Source organism: Zosterops lateralis, assembly GCF_965231275.1.
Source record: "Zosterops lateralis genome assembly, chromosome: 1".
In the NCBI taxonomy this organism is placed as follows: Eukaryota; Metazoa; Chordata; class Aves; order Passeriformes; family Zosteropidae; genus Zosterops; species Zosterops lateralis.
Genome location: NC_139762.1, coordinates 55,710,770 through 55,724,086, shown reverse-complemented (window position 1 = coordinate 55,724,086; position 13,317 = coordinate 55,710,770). Strand labels below are relative to the sequence as shown.

The 13,317-nt window shown below is 40.4% G+C and overlaps 1 protein-coding gene across 1 annotated transcript; it reads left to right on the top strand.

Moving 5' to 3' along the window:
* Positions 1-7,374: 7,374 nt before the first annotated feature.
* IGFBP1 (insulin like growth factor binding protein 1) lies at positions 7,375-13,294 on the top strand (the record flags this gene model as incomplete). The annotated part of the gene is made up of 4 exons (XM_083885181.1): positions 7,375-7,759; positions 9,417-9,595; positions 11,114-11,242; positions 12,385-13,294. The coding sequence occupies 4 exons, from the start codon at positions 7,375-7,377 to the stop codon at positions 12,514-12,516; spliced, it is 825 nt and encodes a 274-aa protein (XP_083741307.1). The 3' UTR covers positions 12,517-13,294.
* Between the last annotated feature and the right edge of the window lie 23 nt (positions 13,295-13,317).

The window sequence follows — 13,317 nt, the reverse complement described above, 5'->3', positions numbered from 1 at the left end:
GGCTATTACAGTTTCTCAGAATGGAAAATCAGTGAGTTAAAGGAAAATAAGTCTTGAACTTGATATTTTAAATTGTTAAGTTAAAAAAAAGTGTCCTTTTTTGCATATACTCAATAAGTCTGTAAGATAGGTTTTTTCACCAGATAGATATTTTTGAGAAAAATATCAACTCATAGAGGAAATATACTACGTATGAAAATGTAGGAAATTACATTAAAAAGGAGCTTCTGAGCTGGTGGGGGGTTTTTGGGTTTTTTTTGTTTGTTTGTTTGTTTGTTTGTTTGTTTGTTTTTTGTTATGTTGACCATTTCGTGTCAAGCAGTCTGATTGTAATTACAGCAAAAACAAAAATAAAATTTAAGTCCTCCTTTTATAGTTATCCATATAAAATTCCTACAACAGCTTGATTTATCAGATTCCTCAAGAGAAAAGCTTTTGACACATCTAGTAATTCTTCTCTGTATCTATCTTAGTTTTTGCAACTGCCCCATCATCATCAAGCTATGGGTCACTAGAAGTTTGATTCTTTTTTATGTGACTTTTTAATAGAAGGCAAAATCACAATGATTTTCCAAAGGTAGTCAAATCTTATTTGTAAAGAGAAACACTCTGCTTTCATCTGTAACAAAGTGCTTTAACAATCTAATCTTGGCTTTTTTGCTTTGTTTCATTATACATTAATTAAATTGATTTTTTTAAATCCAGTAACTCTGCATGATCTTTGTGTTTGATGGCAGAGATTATTTATACAGTGGGTAAACAAATACTCATGCAACATTCAATCTTATCGCCAGTGTGATTTTGATATAATAAAAACAATTTGTATTAACCCCTTGTATTGGTCTGGGTTTTGTTAGCAGGGGGCCACAGAAGTGGCTTCTGTGAGAAGCTGCTAAAAGTTTCCACCATGTCCAGCAGAGCCAATCCCTGGTGGCTCTGAAGATGGACATGCTGCTGGCCAAAGCTGGGCTGATTAGAGAGGCTGCTAATGTGATAACATATTTAAGAAGAAAATTAAAACAAAGTCACAGGTTTTTCTTCTAGTCAGAGAAGAGGAGGAGGTGAGAACATGTGAAGGAAACAGGATGGAGACACCAAGGTCAGTAGAGAAGGAGGGGCAGGAGATGCTCCAGGTGCTGGAGCTGAGATTCCTCTGCAGGCCGTGGTGATGACTATGGTGAAGCAGCTGTGCCCCTGCAGCCCATGGGGATCCACCTGCAGCTTGTGGGGGAGCTGCTCAGGCTGGAGCCGGTGGATGCCTGGAGGAGGCTGTGATCCAGTGGAAGACTCTCTGGAGAGAGGGGGCCCTGCTTCCAGGCCAGCGCAGCCTGTCCTTGGAGGACTGCACCCTGTGGAAAAGTGACCCACGCCACAGCAGTTTTGGGAGGAGTGTCTGCCAGTGGGAGGGTCTCACACTGCAGCAATTTTGGGAGGACTGCTGCTCGTGAGAGTGGACCCATGCTTGAGAAGCTCACAGAGAACTGACTCCTGCAGGAGGGACCCCACGGTCTCACAGGGGAAGGACTCCTCTCCCAGAGCAGCAGAAGATCTCAGGGGATGAACTGATCAAACCCCCACCCCCTGTCTTCCTGTGTTGTCAATGGGAAGGAGGGAGGAGCTGGGGGAAGAAAAGATGTTTTTAGGAGCTTATTTTACCTCTCAATATCCTCCTCTGATTTTGTTAGTAATAAATTCACTTTACACCTCTTAGTTGAGCTTGTTTTGCCCTTGGAGTGTTTTCTTCCAGTCCTTATCTCAATGAACCCTTCGTTAATTTTTTCTCTCCTCTGCTCAGCTGTAGCAGGGGAGGATGAGTGAGTGACTTTAGTGGGTGCCTGGCGTTTGGCCAGTGTGAAACCTGACACTATCAGACACTAAAGCTCAGGCAAACCTGATTCCCAGCAGCAGCTTACCTGATTTCAGCTCTCTGTGCAAGCCTCAGGCTCTCTAGAACTGACTGAAGTCCCCGAGTCCTGTCTCTTGACCTCTGAGGAAACAGTAGAGGCTCTGAACCCTGGAAAAAATAGTCTTGGTATTACTATCAACAATACAATGACAATAATTATTATCAACATAATACTGCCAAAATCAGGAATGCCCCAGGACAAAAGGCAAGGACAGATTTCCTGACAAAAGCAGCTGGGCAAACTGTTTTATTTTTGTAAGAACCACTGCAGAATTGAATAGCCTGAATTTTAACTGATAACAAGAAATGTGTCCTCCTGTTTTAACAGCATTCATCACTTTGCTGTCAGTAACAACCCTTTTGATCTCTTTGCTAAGGATTCCAGGCTGCTGTCTTCTGCTCTGCCTGCAGCCCAGGCCCTGTTCCTTTAGCAAGTACAGTTCTGGCATGTTTGTCCCCCAGTTTTGGCCTCCCACTTCATGGGACAGATGACCAGAGAAAACTGACCTCTTGACTTACTCTGGCCTGAGTCCTATGACTATTCCTATTTTTATTAGCATTTTGTAAAATATGAAAATATGAAAGAATGGCACTCAAGATTTAAGTATTAAAAGCCAAATTTATTCATGGAGGTTAAAAGTCTCCATAAAACCTCAAAAGAAAAGATCAGGAATTTGAAATATCAGGAGCTTCTCCAGTTTTGGGTTAGTAAGTTTCTTTCAACATCCAGTCTAACTACTGTCAAAGAGAATATCCACTGTTGCACTTGTTAAGGTAGAAACTAATACACATTAATCATTGCTGGCTGTTGTCCTCCAGGTGCTTTTCCTCTGGGTTGTGTAACTGGCTGTGACTGTGAAAGCTCTAGTCTGGGTCTGAATCTCCCTTTTTCTCCATCAGTGCCTACTTTTCTCCCTACTACATGTAGTAATGCTTGTGTGGAAAGCCATGTATTAATTCACAGAGAAAGGGGAGTTTTGTGCGAATCCTGGCATTTAACCCATGTGACAGACTCAGACATAAAGTAAGTTTGTAGTCTTTTGTTACTGTCTCAAACTTTGCATGAGATGCTTGAATGTGTATCTGAAAGTGCTTTTATGTTTAAATTGCTTTAAAAGTAAATCTCCTGGGATTTTTTTTGCCTTTGCCTTTATTGGCATAAGGTAGCAACAACTTCAGCAAGTAAACCTAATGGTGGTAAAGGCTGGGGTCTCACTCCATCACTGCCTACAGCCCTCAGGGACTGCAGTAAAGGGCATATCATATGGTTAGTGGTGTTCTTTTCTGTTTCTGGGCCTGGAGAGACACAGTGGCTGAAAAATACAAAGAGATTTAAACAGCTTATCCTTGTTTAGATGCCTGGAGCCAGCACTAAGGGGATAATTTACATTTTTTAAAGTCCCTTCTAAGATACAGCTCACCATAGTAGGCACTGAAAAACCTTTATTTCCATGGCTGGTCCCAGACATACCCCTACCTGGGTATTAGTAATGCTGGGTTTAATAATGCTGACTATAGCAGAAGCAGTGAAACAGAAAGTTTTTTTTATATTAATTGTCCACACATGAACTCATACTCTGCAACATGCTTTCAGCTTTGTCATACAACAGTAAATCAAAATGTTTCATCAGAATGTATTGTGTCTCCAGCTAGGCAAACTGCAAAAGCAGCTGGCCTGTGGTAGGATGGCTAAAGGACTTTAACCTCTCTTACCAGAAGAGTGAAAGAGTTTGTAGAAAATAGTTTTCTGGCTGGTCTATGTATGCACAACATTGCAAACAAGGTGTTTTACTCAGTGCCCAGACACTTTGGGTGCCACCAAGGAAATAACTACTTTTTTCTCTTTTTTTTCATGACCCATGATTTAATGCAGAAAGTCCATAGAAGCCTTCCGTAGCTAGGCTTGCCATGAGACAGCCTCTCACTAGAGTTTCTGCAGATTTACTTTTAGGTATTTATAAGCTATTTCCCACATTTTAGCCAAATTAATTGCTGGGGCAAAATAGCAGAAGTCAGTCTGCATCCAAAAGTTAGTGCAACAAAAACTTGGAACATCTCCTTTGCTGCATCCAGAATTTAATTCTAAAAGTCATATTTGCCTCATCAGAATAGATAAATAATACCAAATTGATTATATGTTTTTGCTACAAAGTGACAGCAATCAACAAATGTGTGAATCAAATTATTCGTCCATAACCTAAGCACAATCAATTGAGTGGAATTCCTAATAATCCACACAGCTGTAATGAAGCATTTTTTTATATGGAATGAATTCAGAGAGGAAACAAGGGGGTTTATATTTCTATCATAGCTGTTCCTCTTCATATGCTTGATGCTATTTGTGCGTGATGTGTGAGTGTTTGCGTGTGTGCCTCATAGTGGTTTTGGATATTAAGCTTAAAATTCAGAGTTAGTTTCTTACCTAAAAAAAGATAATGAGGATATTCCACTGGTTATTTGGGGTTTTTTAAAACATATCAAGATAAGCAGTCTCAGTAGGAAATTATTTGTCAAGTTACTTGAATTTTTGGTAAACTTTATATTCTGTGAGCCACTCCATAAGACTTTAAAGAAAAATAATTTTAAAATCTCAAATTTATTTATCATTCAAAGTGAGGTCATTGACTACGAATTATTGAGAAACCAATGGGAAAATCTTGCAGAAAAAGTAGCTCTTGCCTAGGATTCATGTAGTGTCTTGTGTCAAGCGGTTCAAGTTAGGCGTCAACATTTGGAACACCTAAAAACTACCATCAAAACTCTTTAGTAAACACAACTTTACATCATGAATGTTTTTAACCTCCTGACTCTTATCTGTTTGTGTTCTTCAAAGCAATGTCAGGGTCAGAGACGGAGATTGGTAGATGAGTTGTAGTATTAGATCAAACAGAGCCTACACAGACATATACACTACTTTCACTTCATTGATGTCCCATGGCCTATATGAAAACATTGCCTGGTTGATTGATACTGCCCTAAGTTATCATAATCCGTTCTAACATATGTTCATAACATTTATGTAAATGACATATGAAGGGACTGATTTTTATGGGTCTACCTTCTGTACAGAAGAACATCTCACAAAGTCTGCTTTAGCAGACTTTTAGGTTTCCTCAATTTGATTTCACAAAAGATAGCAAGTGAAAAAAGGGCTGGGCCATGATTTCAAGTGGACCTGGGACCATAAAGGAAACAAACCAAAACCACTTTCAAAATGTTTTATAATCTGTGGGGAGGAGTGTTGTTTATCTTTTGTTTATCTTACTGGGTACACTGAAAAGATCTGACTTGTAAAAGGCTGCAAGTTGTTAGGGATTGCCTCAGTAGTTCAGATACTGCCAGCTGCCTGACAGCAATGAAAAACTTGCAGGGGAAGAATGAGATTTTTTTTGAAACTTATAGGAGTTTTGTTATGTAGGCCTGTACATCAGATAAGCATGCTGTTCTTGCATTGTGACTTTATCTGGTTACTTAAAAATGGTGGTGATGAGTTAAAAAATCCTTTTTTAAAATTAAATTCACATATATCATTAAAAGCTATTTACTCTCAGTTCACCTCAGTTTTTTTAGACAGAAAAACTGCAGGCAGGACAATGGAAGGCTGGTGTACAGTAATTTCAGAGGCAAATAGCTCATGTTAAGCAGTCGGTCAGTGACCCTCAATTCTATTCATAAAAAGCTGTCTAAATAGCAAAATCCATAAATAAATAAGTGAATGAATACATGCATATGCATATACAAATGCATATGAGTTCTTTGGGTCTTTGTCATTTTACAACTTGGCTTAGTTTCCATTAGTATTTTTATTTTCATATTTCTTCATGAAAGAGACTTTGTTTTACATTGTTTCCTTTTTCTTTTGGGAGAGGAAACAGACATATTTTTGTATATTTTTAATTTCATTTTGAATGGTAGGTGGGTCATAGTTTTCCAAGACAGATGTACAAGAAAAAGTAGAAATTAAAGGGGAGAAAGAGTTTGAAAAATCTAATTGCAATTGTTGTGCCCTAAACTGTCAGCCAAAATTTACTGTCAGTCAGACATGCAACAGAATTGTTTTAAATCTGTAAAATTAGATTTCTTTAAAGTACTTAAAAATGCTAATGCGTTTCAACTTCTGGTGTATCTAGATAGAGATGCCTGAAACTATCTGAATGTTTCTAAAAAACGAAAGTAGTTAGGTGAAAATGTTTCAAGTGTGTAATCAATGAGAATGCTTATGAGAACTGACTTAAGAATATAGAGGGGTAAAAAATCACTATATTATAAATAAAACCTTTGGCATCAATATCAGAGAACAGAGTGAATAATGACATTAAACATTGTCTACAGTTCTGCTTCACTTTTTTCCACATAATTGATATATTTACAAAAGAGAAATAAATGTAAAAAAAAAAAAAAAAACCTAGCAACTAAACAAAAAATCATGCTGCATTAGATGACTTTGCAGTGGAATGTGCTATTTCAAGCTTGGTACATACTGTGAATACCAGGATTAAATAACCAGTACAGTACAGTGAAGTTTGAGTACTTTTTCTCTTACTGAAATAACACCTGTTGCAGGCAAAGGAGAAAAGGAAAGATTTCCCACCTATAACTCCCCTACATGATACGTGAGGAGATGGAGAGGGTTAAAAGGACAGACAGAAAAGCAGGTATCTCGTTTATTTTTGAACTATTTGACAATGCTGCTTTCCCTGAAGTGTATATTTTGAAGACTGATCCTCCTCTCACCCCAGGAGCAGCAGCAAAACTGAGCCCACACAAAGGAGATTTTGCTTCAGCTGCGCAGCCGCTCAGGAGGTTATGGCAAGAACTTGTACATGGTACATGCACCTATGCAGTAGTTACAAGATCCTGATGGCTTTATTACCCTTGAGGCCTTCTCTTCGGCGTGTCAGTGTACTCCTAACCTGCAGCCACATGACAAAAATTAAACAAGGGTTTGTTGCATTTGTTGCTGTGGAAATATGAATTCCGTTGCTTCGGTCTCAATGGGATTTCCCTCCTCCCCCCCCCGTTTTTTTTGAACATTTACATTTTTATGAAAAGTCAAGAAAGGAGATATTTGTTACAAGCAAAAGTGAAGGGGATGGAGGGGATAGCCCCCACTCATCCATTCCCTTCTGCCAATTTTGTCTCCAGCCCCCACCAAATTTTTCCTTGTTAACTGTGTTGGGGCAAAGAGGTGGGAATGAGGGAATAAAAGCATTCCTGCATGTCTGGAGGAAAGAAAATAGATAAAGGGGGAAAGTGAAAGGGGAGGGGAAGAGCGGCCGGGGACTTGAACTGCCAGCGAAACGATGCTCCTCCGGCCCTCCCGTTCAGATAATAGTTAACTCGGGGTTAAAGATTAATACCCGGGCAAAGCACTGTATAAATGGCCCGGCCAAGGCGAATGTATGCGAAGAGCCTCCTGCTCCCCAGGCCGCGGAGCTGCCCTGCCCTGCCCTGTCCTGTCCTGCGGGATGAGTGTCCGGCGGTGCGCGCTGCGCCGCGCCCGGCCCCCGCCTCTGCCGCTGCCGCTGCTGCTGCTGCTCTGGGCGCTGCCGCTGCTCGCCCGCGGGGCACAGCCCGTGCTCTGCGCCCCCTGCACCCCGGAGAGACTCGCCCTGTGCCCGCCCGTCCCGCCCGAGTGCCCGGAGGCCGCCCGGCTGCCCGGCTGCAGCTGCTGCCAGACCTGCGCCCTGGGGCCGGGGCAGCCCTGCGGGGTCTACACCGCCCGCTGCCGCCTGGGGCTCCGCTGCCGCGCCCCGCCCGGGGAGCCCCGGCCCCTCTCCGCCCTCATCCAGGGCCGCGGGACGTGCCGGGCCGCCAGCGAGGCCGGGGGGATGCGCACGGAGGAGCCGGCAGGTACCGCGCCGCCTCACGGGGACCGGGGCGGGAGCCGCGGGACAGACTCGGGAATTGGCCGCGCGCCGCGCCTGGGAACGGCCCCGCGGGCTCCGGGAGCCGGGAGATGGGAACAGTGAGCTAGCTTAGGCAGGAGTCTGAGGAATAGGGAGGCTGGAATGCACTCTCCAGGAAACATGCTCTAACCTGTTCCAGGTGAGGAGCATCCTGGTGCCCGGCCTAAGATGCTCACAACAAACTGCTACCCACAGTCTGAAGGCACGAAATTGTCCCATAGTGATGGGACAATGCGGAATAACTACAATAAAGTATCTGAGAGGCTGCAGACAGTTTTCCTTTAGTAGTAGACAGTAGCTGGAGTAGGACACAAATGTTTTATAGGCTTTGGGGATGTCCATCTCTAAAAGCTGTGATAGAGAATGAAAAGGCTTTTGTGCCTGGGCTCATTTCAGGAATCAAGTGTACCTGGAGTCTGGTACTAGCCAAATTATCCTGCGGCAAAATGGCATCTCAAGCATCTTGGACTATATGATGGGCAGGAATTTCCTCAGTGTTACTTTGTTATTTTTCAATATCATTATTATTTTCATCATCACTACTGCTATGTCCATGAAGGGGTGATTAAGGTAACTCAGTAGCATTACAAAAATAATCATTGAGTCAAAATAACAATAGCCTTTAGTAGAAGTAAGTGGAGTTTCTCTCGTACTTGAGGGGGTAGGGAAGGCAGAGAACAGTGACTAAACTGAGTTATTTAATCTATCTACATTCAATTTGATTTGATTCTTTTTGGACTTTGCTCTTTCTTTCTTTCTTTCTTTCTTTCTTTCTTTCTTTCTTTCTTTCTTTCTTTCTTTCTTTCTTTCTTTCCCTCCTCAATTTCTCATCTTAATTTTTTTTCTTGAACACTGTCAAAGGGTGTTTTTTAGTATATTGCCTGTTTACAGCCTTGATCCAGCATGTAATTTAGACACATAAAAAATTATCCTGTGATGAATCACCTGGAATTTCAGAGAGCTTCTGTTGCTTTCAGTGGAAGAGTTCACACGTGCTGATTTAGGCACTGGCATGAAGGCCATGATCAGGCAGAACCAAATATATTCTGCCAGTTCTCTGCTGTTTGGTCTAATGCAGGCCAGCATGAGCTACTTCTAGCTCCTGTGAATTGCTACCCCTTCTTATTTATGAGGCAAGAACAAAGTATAGGATACCATGGGATGAGGTCTTGACCATTTCCTCTCATGAATAAAAGCAGAAATACATCACACTGACAAAAATCTAGATTCACTGCAAGTTTAACTTCATTGTTTTCTCATTTAGCCAAGTTTCTACAACCCACTGTAGTCAAGAAGGGGGTTTTTTCACTTCTTGCAGACTGGCTGCAGTTTCATCTTTGAGATTGAAGTAATTTTGAAGGATCATAAAATAACCAACTTGTTAGAGAGTAGCTGCTGAGTCCTTCTATGAATTTATTACCAATGTATAATTTGCCACACTGCATATGTAATTTTATTCCTACAGGATCTACTGCAATGAATCTGTCTTAGATATTACTATTTTTTTCTTATGGTTGATCTTTCTCTTCACCTTTTTAAACTTTGAGAAATAAATGCCAAATTTCACTGAAGATGTTCACTTTAATATTGTTTATTTCCAGATTCTATAGAAGCTGATGATATGCCTTTGGAAAGCACTGAAATAACACAGGATCAGCTGCTGAACTATCAGTTGATGTTTCCCATAGGCCAGGATAAATCCCTTCCCTGGAATTCCATCACTTCATATGAAAACATGAAAGCAAAGAGAATATCTGAACTCAAGAAATTGAAAGAGCAGGTGGGTTTTCTTTGTAGAACTTTCAGGGACCATTTCAGTAGAGCCTCACAAAAAATTCTAACAGTGGCATTGAGATGTCAGTATTTTGGGTAGCTGGCAAACCAACTTTTGGAATGTCCTCATCAGATACTTGAGGAACAGACAAAATGCCTGGAGCAATAATAACAAATGTGCATCAGGTATGTCTTACACAGACTTCATGCAGAGGCTGAATGTTTCACTATATTTATGATCAGATTATAACCTGGCCCCTTAATTTACAAGAATCTACGTTAAATTCTTGGACTCCTTTTTGTTTTAGTTAAGAAAAGGCATTTGTCACTGGTCCAACACATAGTGAAATAAAAGGGAGTCCTTCCATGTAGTTATTGATGAAACACCAATGCAAAACAAAATGTGATTCTCTCTGATCACAAGGAAACACTATTAAGTACATTCATGTAGAAAGACAAAAAGCTCAACAATTAAAGTGGGGTTCAACACTGCAAAATCCTAGTGGGTAATGAGTGTAGGGCCTTTGCAAGCAGGTTTGTATTCCACTTGAGGGCACCAGAGAACCACGGTTAGACCAGTCCCAGGCAGCAGCACCGCTGCCTTATAGAGCTGGGTTAGTCGGGCAACGCAGAAGCCTAGATTCTTAAAGATCACCGTAAAAATGGAAAAGAAAAATAAAAAAATATATTAATCACTTAGGAACTTTTATTCCGCATCCAGAACAAGACTTGATCACTGATTTAGTTTGAACTGTTATGCACATGTGCTGTTAGCTGCAGTTCTGATTTTATGGCTTTTGCTTTTCTCACCCAGAGAAACAGATAAAACCATAGACTGGAATATGACAGCTTATATGAGGGGAGATTTTGTAAAAGCAGAGGTTGTATTTCCACTCAAAAACAGAAATAATTGTTCAGTCACCTTTCCTTTCTTTTACTGATTTGAACACGTTAGGTACTGTTGATGTACAGAAATTGAGACTTTGAAAAAGCGAGCCAGCAAATTGTGCAAACAATGAATATTGCAAACATTTCTTCATTCCCAGTTCCAAGAACTTTGAGGTTTGGTCTCAGAGCTACAGAATGTCTCCATGTTGCTTTAGCAACAGTTCTGTCCCATACAAAAGATAACAAACATTCAGATGTTTGTTCTTGCACCATCTATAAATGTCTTGCACCTATCCCCCATACATCAACAGAGCACAAGGCCATGGCAACCTGGAAAACGTGACCAACCTCACGTACCAGTCTTCCAACATCTACCTCCCTGTAACAGGAGAGATTGTATCCTCAGGAGTAAAATCCCCATGTTTATGAGAACAGAAAAACACTTCAAAGAATAAAAACAAAGGTCTGAATGTAACACCAGCATTTTCTGGCTGTGTTCCTACTGAAAGAAGAAAAACTACATGCAAAACAATCTGGTGTAGACTTTATGCCTAATGAGTATTTTCAGCTTTTTACTGTCTATATTCTGATCACCTTTTGTGTAGCTGACTTCCTTGTGATTTTGGTATTCTTGCAGGGTCCTTGTCAGAAGGAGCTCTACAGAGCCCTGTTTAAATTGGTGAAGGCTCAACAGAGAAGCAGAGGGGAGGTTTACAAATTTTACTTGCCCAACTGCAACAAGAATGGATTTTACCACAGCAAACAGGTACGTGCCTTTTTCCTCCTCTCTGCTCACAGCAGTCCTGCAACTAACCTGATACAGGTTAGGACTTTCACAGCCCTTTGCTCTCAAACTCACAAGTTTGCAGCAGGTTGTGAAAACAGGGATACTTAATAGTGAGAGCAGATGGTTTGTCCTTCTCTTTAAGGTGAGCTGCATGCTGTCAGCAATAGAGGCAGGGGTCTTTTCTCTTCAGAGAACAGATGTACTAAAAGCCTTTTCCAAAATATTTTAACCCTGTCTGCTCCCATGTACTTGATTTGTTGGCAAACCTTCAGTTGACATTAATTCATAATATCTGTCATACTACCTGCCAAAACCCAATGAATATATAATAATCACTATGTAAAAAGGGGGCTCTTAGCTCACAGGCAGTGGAAAACCTACATAGGCAGCAGAAAAAAAAGATTCTGTGGAGCAAAATTAACCTTCTGAAAGTCTAACAAAAATACTGATTTGTGCTGGCTGTGGATTAGATTATTTGCTCATTTCCATTATACCCTCAAAAAAAATCTATTGCAAGTTACAGTGAGAGTAATCTGCAAAATTAACTAAAGCTCCAAACCTCAAGCCACACCCTGTAACCACAGGCCATGCACACAAATTTTGTAGGTATGCATAAACCTGTGTCACCAAGACTCCTTGTTTTTGGGCACGGCATCATGGCATGACTCACAAACACTGTGACCTGGGATCTAATCGAGTGCAAACAGAAACCTGTTTAAGCCCCTCCTCAAGAAAAAAAAAACCTCAAAACATACTACCTTATTTGTCTCCTTATGAAGAGACACACTTCAACCACTCTTCTCACCCTATGAGGTTGTATATTTTGCCATGCTTCCATTTCTCACACTAGCACTGGAAGTTACTACTGTTTTCTATTGCTTTTTACCAAGGACTGGACAGTCTTAAATCTGAAGTTGCTCTTCTGATAGCTGAGCTTAGGTCTTGGTTCCCTAACCAAGTGTGCTGTTTAGAGGCTCTGCAGACCACTGCATTCAAAATAAGCTTCTGTGTGGCAGGTCCCCACTTTCTGATCCTAATTTGTCCAACACCTCTATTGGCAGTACCTCACAGGTAATCTTACAGTTACTTATTGTGATTTTTTTTTTTTTTAAATACTCTAGTGTGAAACTTTACTGGATGGAGAACCTGCTGAATGCTGGTGTGTCTATCCAAAAAATGGCAGAAGAATTCCTGGATCTCCAGAAATTAAAGGAGACCCAGAATGCCAACAGTATCTCAGCTCACAAGAATAAAACTGAGGTTTTTCACACCAAATTTTCTGTGGGGACTGTTATAGTCAGGAACCATTCCAGTCAGGAGCCATTTCACTAAGGTAGTCTTGTGCACCTGATTTTGAGTGTATGAATAACCCCATAAAGTAACATTTTTACTGCACTGAGAATGCCTAAGTGTTGAAGTGACAATTGTGAGCAACTGCAAGATCAAATCCTATAATCTTGTATATTTTCTTGTATAATGTTATATATACCCTCATATGTAAAGCTGATGAATTATTTATTTCACACTGCATGTATTTTTGTCTCTATGTGTTGTTACTAATTTATATTCTCAAACACTTTAGAACTTTATATTTAAATACTTAATACATTATATTTAAATACTTAAATATTGTGCTTATTGTGCTTAAATATATGCATCATGTTGGAGGAATGTTGCAACTTAAGACTACAAATGGCAAAACTGTTGGGAAAAATGGCTTGTAAAACTTGCATTTTTGTACTATGTATTTATAGATGTAAAATTGAACTTTAAAAAATAGATTTCAGTAGAAAGCATGCTTAGAAACTTATTTAAAACCTGTTTTGTGAACATATTATGTTACTTTTGCACCTCTGTTTCAATGCCAACCTGTTTCTTAAAAAAGAAGATTATATACTGAAGCTCCTGATGCAATAGTATTTGTATCTGTTCTTTAAACGTGTGCACTGGATAAATGGCAAGACACAATATGAAATTCTGCACCACCTTTGACAGGTGTAAGTCATTCACAATATTGACAATATTATTTAAAATGAGCTATTAAAAGTCTTCTG